This window comes from Triturus cristatus, chromosome 4_1 (assembly GCF_964204655.1).
Source record: "Triturus cristatus chromosome 4_1, aTriCri1.1, whole genome shotgun sequence".
NCBI classification, from domain to species: Eukaryota; Metazoa; Chordata; class Amphibia; order Caudata; family Salamandridae; genus Triturus; species Triturus cristatus.
The window spans coordinates 824,203,530-824,216,540 of NC_140585.1; the positions used below are offsets into that span (position 1 = coordinate 824,203,530).

Genomic DNA, 13,011 nt, shown 5'->3' on the forward strand with positions numbered 1-13,011 from the left:
AGGGAAAAATGGCAGAGATTGATCACATTATTTTTGCTGTTGTTACAAAATGCAGTTTGAAAGATGGGGGTACCTTTGAAGCAATCCCGATATGTGCTATTTCTCATTACATAAATGAAAGCAGTGCAAAATCTGCCTGTGTAATTTATTTTAGGAAAGAGTTGTTTATGATCAACAGTTTGTAAAAATCTATGACGCATAGAATGATTTATAAGGGGAAAAGTTATGTGGTATATCTATAGCAATTGCCTCACCATCTGTTTTCTCACTTTTGCCATGGTGCCCATCTGCAATACGTACAACGGCAAAATGTGTTTGCTCCATTCCATACTACAGAAACAGAAAAAAGGGGCAGAATGGTTTCGCACTGTGCATAGTTTCTGAGCTATGGCTCCTGGTTGGACAAACTGGATATCTACATCACCCATTTCTGATGTCTTTTGTAACATTTTGTGCCTGTTGATTTGCAAAAGCAGCTTTTCTTTCTGCCTCGCTCATTTGTGTTGACAGGTTAACACATAGGCATCAATGTGGCATGCATTGTATTGAGCACAGCAATGCAAGGGTATAACCCTGAATACCTTACTACTGGTTCCTATCCACCCCAGTTGACTGGATGGCCACAGCAAGGCATTCTATGTGGAAAGATGTAAAGTTTCTGGAGAAAATCCATACACGATCAAGCACGTGCTCTCTGCAGCTCCAACCCACAATATTTCTACAGTGAAGCCATTTTAAAGCAGCGTAGCAAAGGATGAACATTCCCAAATTTCAACCCTTCATCCATCGGGGAACGTGACACAACAAGAGCTTTTACTTCTTCTCAAACTGCTCATTGTTTCCATTCTATTTCCCAATGACTTAAATGCTCACCAACCGCCTCGCCTCCCAGGAAAGGTGATTGGAAGAGGCGAAAAATGGCATAGGTTCTGCAGCCTGTAGACTTCAGAAAACAACTAGCAAAGGGCACCCCACAGAAGGACACGATGCTGGAAAGGCAAAAAAAAACAAATTGTAGAGAAATGTAGAGAACATGGAAGGGCCTGTAGCCAGCGTAGAAAGCCCTTTGCCATTGCGGGCTAAGGGGGGATAAGGCGGCCTCTGACAGGAGCACTGAAAATGGAAAGTTCTGCTGCATACCCTCAAACAGAAGGACAGTAATGGAGCCTGTAATCCAATAGAAAGTAAAGCCCTAAGTAGGCCACTGGTGAAGCTGAGGAAGGTGAATATTAAAGCCATAGCAGTGAGTCAGGGAAAGGTCTGAAAAGAAAAACCAAAATGAAAGGCCAGTGGGCTGGAATCAATGTGATTGCAAAATTATCTGAGGAGAACAAAAGCGCGCGAACGTTATAATTGAAGAACTAACAACTGTGTTACCATCTCTTTTTACACTGTAAATGTTGTTTCCACTGTAAAATGTAACTGTGAAGCCACTAATCCCCTGAAAGAAAGACTATCAAGTGATGAATGTCACTGTGACTAGTTGGATACCAAATCGTGTTGATTGTGTTGGAGCAGTTTCCCTGGTGGCCTGTTTCATGTGAAAGACCCTGGAGATGCACTTTGCATGGTGCCGTTATCAGTGTAAAACATTAATGAAAGAGGATATTTGTAGACCCCAGTACCTAAGAATTGCATATCTGAAGATTCATCACATAGAACAGTGGTTCTCAACCTACGGTCTGAGGACACTGAGGGCCCACGACGCCTGCTCAGTGGGTGCGCAATAACTTAGAAAATGAAATTACAATAGCAGATTAATAAAGTGCATAGAAATAAGGGCGCAAAATATAAAATTGGAAATTTTAAAACGTTCTGTAAATATGAAGTAATGTGAAATTGGAGACTAAAATGTAACTTGTTATCCTCTGATCGATTCGTGAGAGCAGTGCTAATGCATCAAACAGACTATAGTCAGGACGATAGGTGGCTTCAACTGAATTAAGAAAAGCTCCGACCTTCCCATTAAAATTAATATTTTTTTTTTATGTTTGTGAATTAAATAACATATTGAATCATTTGTGTATTAAATGCATGCTTCCCTATTTTTAGGTATTTTTTCCAGTTCAAATCATCGAAGTTGCTTACGCCAGGGTCCCCGGATTCCAAAAATGACTCTGTGGGGGTACCTGGATTCCAGTCATGCTTAAGTGGGGGTTCACAGAAGTCAAACGGTTAAGAACCACGGATAGAGAGGAAGGGCTTCTGAGAGAACCATGGAAAAAGAATATTGGTACCCAGAATGCTGCAAATATAAGAAACATGGAACATGTTATAGATACATACACACAGGAGGCAGACAAGGGCTGATAAATCCATGTGATGCAGTCCACACAGTCCCTGTCTGCCTTAGCACCCGAGACTCCAGTCAGTCCCCTCTGCCTTTGCTTGAACACAAGTCCTTTCTCTCTCGGTCACATACCTTTATGAATACTGTTACTCGTGTGATTCATGTGACTAAATGAAGTGACTGGGGACTCCCTAAAAAAGGAAATTCAACCTTAGAACAATTCAAATTATATTCCAACTTTGAAACAGAAATTCCAAGCAATGCGAGAGTACTGGATACAAATAAAATGTTGCCTCAAAATAACAGAGCCTCCAGGAAACTTGCTGTCTCACAAGATGGATGGTCACTGGGCGACATCAAGGAAACCTGGCCACTGCACTTTGCCTGTTGTCATTGGAAAGACTGCTAAAAACTCTTTTTGAGCGCATATTATTGAAGGATTCCTCAAATGAAGCAAGCAGGACAGCAAGCAAATGAAATACGCCAAGGGTAGGAAAGGACGAATAAAACCATGAATAACGAGGAAAAATAACCCCTGATGTCATATTTTGACAGTTCAAACCCGTGCTGGAAATTTTCCACCAGGCGCGCTGTCAAATTACTCGGCAGTATTAACAATTTGACCCGAGCATGGAATCCTCCGCGCGGCCCGGGAGGGCCCTCGGGTGAAACTGACATGTCCGACGCAGGCAGGTGACAAGCTGTGTGAGCGCCGAGCAGGGTGACCTCTTGTGAGAGGATCTCTCCCCGGGAACAGCAGTGCCCTCCAGGCTCCCTACAGGAAGGCCTTAATTGGCGCCAGCTCAGGGTTCAGGTGCTCGGGAGCAGCCAGAAGGATCGGATGGCTGCAAGATGCAGGTGCTTCATATACTGGAGCATGCAGCCGCCACTCAGGTCTGCCTAATGCACTGCAGTGCAGTGCCCTTGCACACCAATACAATATACTGGCCATCTGAGTTTATCCTATGAGCGTCTTCGACTACAGACATTTTGGCTTTACCATTGCTTACTTTATTTGCGATTGGCTCTATGTACGATTTGAATACTTTGTGGCATATTGTGCGCACCGGCCCGTGACGCGCTAAAGGGACCCGCCTTACAAAGTGGACAGAGTCAAAAAGGGCAGCTTTTGCAACTTTGTTTCTCCAGGATACTGGGAGTACTCTGACCCACCGCACCAGCATTTGGAACAGCGCCGCTGCACTTGCACGGAGGAACCAAGGGCCACTGTATCCGAGGTGCCAGGTCTGCCCTAATGTGGATACTTGCGGTTGAGGCGTTTAGGGGACCCAGCGGGAGGTTTTGTCTCTGCAGCTGAGTTGGCCATTGCATCTGTACCACGTTCCTAATTGTGTCCTGGACCCAAAGATGGATACAGGGAAACAGGAGGAGAACCTCACCCGGCATGCTGTGGCAGGTGCATGCTGGGATCTGTAATCTGCCGATGCAGCAACAGTACTTTGTGAGACTCTGATCCCGCCCACCAGGGGGAGCTTATTTCCAGTGCACTGGCAGGCATTTGATAAAGTCAACTAAGACATGCCGATGCTTCTTTGAGAATAAAACCACCTACCTGGACCTCCGCTGTGTCCCTTTGATTCTTTCTTCGGCATATATATATATATACATATATATATATATATATGTATATATATATATATATATATATATATATATATATATATATATATATATAGAGTGAGGTAAGGCAATAAGCCAATGGCTGAGGCCTTGCTGTATACTGTGGTGGGCAAATGCGAAATGATAATGACACCTCAGCAGACCAATGAAGGAATAAGGCTTACTGAATATTTTTATGAAGAACAAAAGATATTGGTTAACACCAGACCTATTAATTATTAACTAAGTAAATAGGTCTTTCATTTTGCCAATGATGTTTTGGGAGGCAAGGTGGGGGGTGGCCTGGGCAAAAGCACACAAGGAAGAGAGCAACATGGTGCACAGGGTGAACGAGGGTGCTTTCTGAGGGGGGACACACGATAGAGGAAGAAACATAAATTGCAGGTAGTGGGGGAAGCACTCGTGGGAGAGACCAACACGGCGTATGGGGGAGGGAGAAATTTGCAGGAGGAAAGCACACAAGGGAGGGAGTAACACAGGGAGTGGCGGTGTTTCCCAGAGGATGAAGCACACAAGGGATAAACCCACAGAGCATGGGGACCTGGCCTGCAGGTGGGGGAGGGGTGTGGCAGAAGCACATGTTCTAGAGATCAGCAAGGATCGCAAGGTGGTGGAAACAAATGAAGGAGAGAGCAAAACAAAGCGGGGGGCAGGTGGCTATCGGGAGGGAAAACCACATGGCGATGGCGAAGGGTGCAACATGGAGTACAGAGGGCAGGGGAGTTTTCAGGGATAGAAGCAAATGAGGAAAAGAGCAACATGCAGCAGGGGGAGAGGCGGTATGGTGGAGAAAAAGCACATGAGAGAGATAGCTGGAAAACATATATGCTCTCATGGAGTGCTTGACCAATAGGTCTGCTTTAAAGGAATGTAAAAGATTGTATAATAATATTGGTGTAGGTTAAAAGGTACGGTGACAGTTGCAGTGTCTAGCCAGACCTAAAAATCCATGCAGGTTAATGACTGCCCTCCTACAATTTGTGCTGCTGCCAGAGAAAAACACCATGGATTATCCAGTCATCCTAGACACTTTAATACCTTTCAATGTCATGAGTGTGCCCATGAAAGTTTGAGCCAAGGCAGATGGAAAAATAAAGTGCGTCAAGGACAAACACTTTTTTGTGGAAGCACACAACTTCTGCCCAATCAAAACATGTACTTCTGGCTCCCAACATGTAGGCGGAGTCATAGCCCCTCTCTGTGATTCTCACATAATTGCCTGTCAAGGCAGACCATAAGGAGTTCTCCAAAGGTGAGCAGTGCTAAGGATGCAAATGAGCCAAAGAAAAGGATGGTAAAGAGGCTATGCTCAAAGGGTAGGGGTAACACGCAAAATGGACAGGATGGGACAAAGAAATCAAATAAGAAGCAAGCAAAAAAGAATTACGATAAAGCCAAACAATGGTAAGCAAAGGTTGGGCTGAAAGCCCACTTAAGTTCACAATAGGTCTTTTGCCAGCAGACAGCTTGTTAGGTCCTGGTAGGCGTGACCTAAAAAGTTAGTTTCCCATTAAAATGTTTAAGCAACCCAGCTGGACCTCGCATTGGGCGCTCTGGTGGAGGAGCTGGAGCTGTTTAGCCTGGTCTCTGGATTTAAGGTCAATCTCCACAAAACTCAGGTCTTGAGCCTGACTCTCCCGCAGGCGGATCAGTTGACGCTGTCGTCGAGATTTCCTTTCAAATTGGCCACCGAAAGCATCCAATATCTGGGCCTGCAGATGTTCCCTACAGTTTCCAAAACATCGCAAGCCAACTACGCTAGCCTATTAGTTGGGATTCGAAGGGAGCTCATGAGCTGGAAGAGACATGCCCTGTCCTGGCTTGGCAGATTAGCTGCCGTCAAAATGACCACGCTCCCACGGATACTACATGTAATGCAGACACTGCCGCTGAGTCCCCCTCCTAATGTACTGACACAACTGCAACAACTCCTCTGCACCTTTATCTGGGGGGGTAACAGACCGAGAATGGCCCGTCAACTGACATACCTCAAACAGGGAGACAGGGGGTCCGGTGTCTAGAACGATACTTCCAAGCTGCACAACTCCGATACATGCTTGAATTGTACAAGTTAGAGTCAGAAAAGCATTAGTGGTTCATAGACCGCTCGACTGCAGGTATGCACATCTGGAAGGTCTCATGGTTCCCTCGAAAACACCGACCGTGTGGAGTCTATATATCACCGGTCCTGCGTGCCACCATGGCCGTATGGGACAGAGTACAGGTACCACATGGCTTATCCACCCCGATTTCACCCCTGACCCCTTTTATAGGAAACCCTGATTTCCCGCCGGCAGCCACTGAGAATGGCATTCTCCCGTAGCAAGCAGCCAACTGTAAACGTATTGGGGATCTGTATGATGTGCATGGGGTGATGGAGTTCTCTAGCCTTACGGAGGGTTACGGTATTCCTAAACAAGCATATTGGCAGTACCTGTCCCTTCGTCATTGGGTCACCCAATCGCAGGTGCGCGCGCACGCCAGTCGAAAGCTCACACAATTCGAGAAATGGTACATCACTAGGACATCAGACAAACGACTGCTGTCGGACATCAACGCCTTTTTAAATACCCCCAGGCGGACTGACAAATCCCCCGGACAGCGTAGGTGGGAGGCTGAACTGGAATACGAGTTCTCCCCTAAGGAATGGAGTGATATTGTATTCAGAGCCAAGGCATCAGCCTGTAGTACAGCAGGCAAAGAGATGTTCTTGAAGATCGCCCACTATTGGTATTACACCCCCGAGCGGCTACTCAAGTGGAAACCAGGCGGAACAGGGCTCTGTTGGTGTAATCATAGTTGGTCGGGCACGCTCACCCACATTTTATGGGCTTGCCCAAGAATACGGAACTTTTGGGGGACGATTCTCCGGGACATAGACACATTCAACCATACTGATCTACCAAGACTTCCCACGTTTACACTTTTAGGGCTTCCGAATGCCTTGATGTATCCTCTCAAATCTTGAAGAGGTAGAGTGATAACGCTGGCACTGGGGGCGGCCAAACAGTTATTGCTGGCTAAACGGGGCAGGGCAGAGGTTCTGTTCCATCTGGAATGGTTATATAGGCTGTGGGAACTCCTGGGTATGGAAAAGATTATGGCTGCCCTTACACACTCCCTCCCCAAATTCAAGAAAATGTGGGGGTCCACCATCGAATTCTTGTCTAATGAATGTACGGAACTTACATGTCCTAAATATCTCAGAGTGCTATGCCTCACTAACTCCAACCGCCCACAGACCTAAGTACAATGGATCACCTCCCGCCTCGTTCGCCTACAGCTCACCCGCCTGGCACACCTCACGCTTGTTTTAGGGATAGCCTCCATTGCCTTTCCTCTTCTTTCTTACTTTCTTCCTTCTCTATGTTTCCTCATTATTCTCAGTTTAAATGCAAGTTTCCCACCAGAAGGTGGATGTAGGTGGTGGCTAATGTTATGCTTGTCCCTGCTTTAAAATAATAAAAAGATTTAAACCATACAATGTTTAAGTAGTAGAAGCACCATTTACTTGTATAATAAAATAAATAGTAAAAGGCATGCTTACACAGGAAAGTAAAGCACAGAAATGGTTGATTTTGTCCATAAAAAGCTAGAGAAGAATTCCGCATATCTTTAATTTGACCATCAATAGAACATTGCCTTTTGAGAGTACAATAGGTCTTTCTACTTATGCAACAGTTTGTAACAAAGGAAAAAGGCTCATGAAGAGCCAGCATTCTAAATGGCCAAGCACCCTTGGGCGATTCTAGAAAAAAGCACATTTAAAGGAACCTGCTCTGAAGAATTTTCTCCACAAAACAGCTTCATCTAATATGTTTAAATGCGCACAATGTTGAATCTATCCCAGTGAATGCCTGTCACATCAAAAAAATTCCCTACATTCTGGGTTTTTTCAGGATCACATAAATTGCTTGAATCTTTTTTGTCTTGATACCTTTAATACTCCATCCATTTAGACTCTCTTTTTGTCTCTTCATCGCTCTTCCGATAGTCTGGCTGTTCCTCCTCTCCTCCCTCTATTTCTTTTTTACTAATGCCACCTACTCCTGCCTATATCCTAGTACCTACAACCCAGAATGTCTGAGCCTATTCACACCCTAGTACCTCTACACTTTCTCCCTCCAGCCTCGTTTTTCTATCTTTAGACCATATCCGTGTTTATCTGCCCCAATTAACCCTGTACCCTCTAACTCAATTTATACCCTGATACCTATAGCTCCACCTATATGTCTGGGGCTCTAAGCCTACATATATCGTAGTATATCCATGCTTACCTATACCATATTACCTCAAACCCATTTATACCTGTTCTCTTTTACTACCACTCCTTCCTATATTCTAGCACCCTCACCCACACATATAGCCAAATACCATCCCCACAACCTACACTCTTCCTGTACCCGGATACTTCTATCCTTATTTTATACCAAAGCCCCATTTATCTCTGTCTAGACCTATACCAAAATACTTTAGACCGTGCATATAACCTAATACCTTTACCCAATACCTATACCTTACTAAGAATATCCCTTCATATACACTAGAAACTCAATTCCTACTAATACCCGTTTATGTCTACCCCCTACCTATACACTAGTATTTCTACTGTGCCTATACCCTAGTATCTCTCCTCTTCCTGAAATCATGGTATCTGTACCATCTTGAAAAATAAATCTGAGATAAATATGTGATTATACTCTGATACATACAGAAATAGGTGCAGTATGTACCTCTTTACTTGTGTAACTCCTGATTTTACTCTTTCACAGCCACAACAAAAGGAAGATTGCACACGTGCTAAACACCTTACCCCAACGAATCAATATTTGTAACGTAAGTTAAATAGTCCTCAGTTTTGCCAAATTGGAATCAGGGCTCAAGCCGGCAATTACCCATTAATAAAAGAATCACAGGGGCAGAAGATTTTCAGTAAAAGGGCAAAGAACTTTCAGAGTTCTCTCACTCACCACCCAGCGCAACCAAAATTCACCTTCTTCCAAATTATGGATAAGAATGCATCTTCACATTAGCGAAATGTGCGTAGGTCAGCTGCACAGTGTCACCAGATACTAAAGCCCTACTTATTAGTGGGCCACCGGAGTCACCGATAACGAGGGATACTGTTAAATCCGAGGGTGGGGAAAATTCAGCCCATTATGAGTTGGACCCAGAGGATATATTAAGAAATTTGGAATTACCGGAGGAATTGGTAATTCTGAATCCAATTCCCCCTAGTAATTCCTCATTTTAAGCCAGACTTTCACCCAGCAATATTGACAGCTTTCAGCAGCGGAAATCTCTTGTGAAAGTTAAAAGATCAGCAGTGTTCACGTGGATCTTACAGTTCCGATGGAGCTTGACACTGCTGTTACCGGCCTTTGAGAAATAAGAGGTCCCTCATCATAAGGCCGACTAGATTGAACCACTCGGCGACCCACTCACTCACATGCACACGCTCCCCTGACATCAATGGGGACCCTGCACTCTCTGGGGTGGATTATGTAGAGGATCACTCCACTCCCTTTCTCTCCCTGGAGTGCCCATTTGCCTGCATCCCCCATGCTTGTAGTATACGCCTGCTACTCACATTACTGCATTTCCAATTAGCTGCACAGGCAAGGCCAGCCAGAGGGTTTCAAACATTACTGTATTGTTTTATTTTGTGATGCACACATTGGCTACTCCTCTACAAGACAGGGTGCCCCAGTCACTCTGGGTTAGCATCCTATGTTTTCCCTATGCCCTACTACCCCCTCCATATCATTGTGTGATCTGCTACCAGAATATTGTCAGTGTAAGCATGATGGGATGTGTATGTCGCTCCACTTTATGAACATGTCTATGTTTGTATCTTGTTCAACTTGTGGAGATTCTAGATTAAATAGCAATAAAAACATTGTAAAATTGTGCACGGATATTCCTCACCATATTTGCATGTGTACATTTCTTTCTTATTTCCTCCATGCAGAAAACATTTTGCCTCATAGGGAAAGCTCACTCCCCTATTATACATGTTTTGGGAGTTTGCCCTTTATATTTCGATGCAGGAAATGAGCATACTACTGCCCTTCACAAGAGTAAATCTCAGATATTATTTGGGACTGAGAAGAGTTTAGAAAATATTGTTTGATAATATTTCAAAACTTCACAATCCATTGTCCCATAACTATGCGTTGTGCCCCTCTTTACCATTTCCTTATTCATAATGCTCAGGGAGTGGCGGGGCAATTTGAAGCGTAAAATTACAATAGGAGGGTTGTTCACTTCCAAAAGGACCGCGATAGAAGATAGAAGCTGGGAAAAGGGCAGCCAGGACAGTGTGAGCAGGGCAGGGTATGGGGGTGCTATGAGAGGCAATATGGGAGGGCAAGCCATCCATCCTTATTCCCAGAGGGATTTGAAGAAGTCGCAACTTGGTATGTTAACGCTACATTAAAACCTAAATCAACAAACTAAAAAACAGGACAGACCTCTGAGTAAGTTAGAAATTCTGACGCTGCCTTGCTTGTTCACCTAGGAGAATATGATACAATCATTCAAAATAATGCAAGGGCACAAAAGAGCTTTTCTGGGAAATCTATAGGATATTTGAATGCCCATTTCCCATCGGACACTGTTTATTGTCACGTCCCAATGCCCTATCACTACCCTAGCATGTAATACTAAATTCCTATAGGAACTCTTACAGAAATGTTATAGGACTGACCTATTGCAAATCTGACAAAGACATATCCTGCTCTTCATCTGGGGATTTAAAACTCTGTGTAAGAAACTCACTGAAGCCCACTAGACACTGGTAGCATAATCACCCAGAGAAATCACAAGGATGGCGGTGGGAAATCACACCGGCTACTGACAACTGGAAGCCCCAGACAAATGATCGGTGACTAAGGAAACAAACTAATTTGCAGAACTGTAATTGTACAATTCTCAGAGAGGGATGCACCATTTTTCACATATCTAAATAGAGGCAGTGTACATGGTTGAGCGGTCGTTGCCAGCCATGCCATCTCTTCCTACAGCACACAAAAAAGCTCGAGGCTCATACAAAACGAAACATAAATTACAATAAAGTATTATTTTTCTTCCACTCACCAGCCATTTGCTGGATGCCGCTGAAGGCACCCAGGTTACTGGATGAAGTTGCTTGCTGCAGAAGCTAGAAGGAAACAGAAAGGGAGAAGGAAGTGTCAATAGCAGGGTCCATTAATCACTAAATTACACTTCTTGCTTTTTTGCCTCTCCTGCACATTCATATCATGTTGATGGGCTCAGCATCCCCAGAGGACAAGCTGTAAATCCCTATTAATGTCTAATCTCTATTAAGAAACACACACGTGCACACACACACACACACACACACACTGGGGGAACTCAATAACATTGCTGCCTTAAAAAAATTAATCAATTTCCGCTTTTTAACAGCCAGGTGTTAAATCTATTTAAAGCAACATAGCGTGACTAATTGTAGCCCTCTGTAGCCTGATAGTTACTATAACTCATCTCTGTCAATCAGGGACAGCGCATGCCTGGTAGCTACTCAGTTACAGATTGGAATAGAGATATTTTTGAAATGGGAAGCTTTCTTCCTAGCAGATCTGGAGGCATAGTTGAGAGTAGAACCTTTGGCAAGTTTTCACCCAACCCTGCTCGAGGCAAACACCCCCCATCAGAGGTTCTGGTGCATGTGTGGTGTCTTCACCCAACCCCACCCGTGACCACCACCCCATCAGAGGTTCTACTACACGTGTGGTGTGGAAGCACCACAGATTGAAAAACAAATTTCTAGCTCTACCCCCCTCCCGCCACCCCCAGACAGCCAGACTGGATGGGCCCACATAGTCAAACGTGGGTCAGAGCTGACCCACTACCCTTTCTTCTCCTGATGGTTGTGCCATAGGCAACTGCCTTTCCCTGAATTATCGATGAATCTGGTTTAGCACAATCAATAGAGGATGAGAATTAAAGCATTTCGATGTATGTCACAGGGGTATTGTGACTTAAAAGCTTTAAAATCAATAGGCAAACCTGCTAGAATGCACTTCAGAACAAAACTTTTATTACTTTATCTTTAGAATGTGAGAGCCCATTACAAACCCACGAGCCTTCGAGATCACTTTAAAAAACAGCCCATAAATCATACACATTTCTCAAGGGGCAGCAGTAGGGCGCATCTCCTTAAGCCGCATTCCAGCATCTCTGTTCACAGTTAGTGCATGATGATTGACAGGTAAATAGGTGAAATGTTGTTAAATAAGGAAACAAAATGTCACTGTCAATCAATAAATGTGAGGCTCACCATGCTTATAAGGATCATAACCCAAGCATAAGTAAATAACAAAAAGTTCAACTTTATGTTTTTTACTTAGTAGTAGAGGATTTCGAACAGAAATGCTGTACAAAAACAAAATGACTATTATGGTATCAGTTGAAAAGCCTGTAATGGCAGTTAACAGAGTGACCAGGGAGAGATCATTGTGTTTTATACCTGTGTATGACAGTGTGAACAGTAAAGAAAGGTGGTGACTAATGCATGGTCACTGATGATGATGTCATCACTGTGTCACTGTTTGCCCACTTTCCTGAGATGTGGGGTTAAGTTGGGAATTTTTCTATAAAAAAATTTAACGCTTGAAATGTCAAGGTTGAAAGTGGGCATAAACATATATTTAATCCCTTAAGAGCTACGGTGGTCTCTATCTCCTCATTAGTAAAAAGTTCAAACTCTGCTTTAATAAAACGCATTTTGCATCAGGATTTCTGACCTAATTGATCTTTGCATTATTAGAGGTCTTGCTTAACACAAGATGCCATACTTGGAAATTATCAGATATTTGGGTAAATTCTTAGGTGCTTCTGGCAAGGTTAACTTTCTCCTAAGGTTACATGAAATCATCACTTGCTGTAGAAGAGGCGTATTCAAAATTGGTCCAAAAGGACTGAACCAATGATCGCTTTCAGGATGTCCATGATTATAAAAATGTTCCTCTTTTAGATAAATGGTATATGCATTAATTCAACATTGATATCATAAAAGCCTGCCATGACTGACGTTCGTGGGAGAATGCTGACCATAC

At 43.8% G+C, this 13,011-nt stretch overlaps 1 protein-coding gene across 38 annotated transcripts in view; it reads right to left on the reverse strand.

Annotated features, from left to right (window-relative positions):
• CELF2 (CUGBP Elav-like family member 2) overlaps window positions 1–13,011 on the reverse strand; it is a 1,172,172-nt gene that overhangs the window by 97,173 nt on the left and 1,061,988 nt on the right. For all 38 annotated transcript variants that reach the window (XM_085653524.1, XM_085653515.1, XM_085653510.1 and 35 more), the window contains one exon: window positions 11,030–11,093. In XM_085653524.1, coding sequence (XP_085509650.1) covers window positions 11,030–11,093 — 64 coding nt within the window. The remainder of the gene's footprint in view (window positions 1–11,029; window positions 11,094–13,011) is intronic.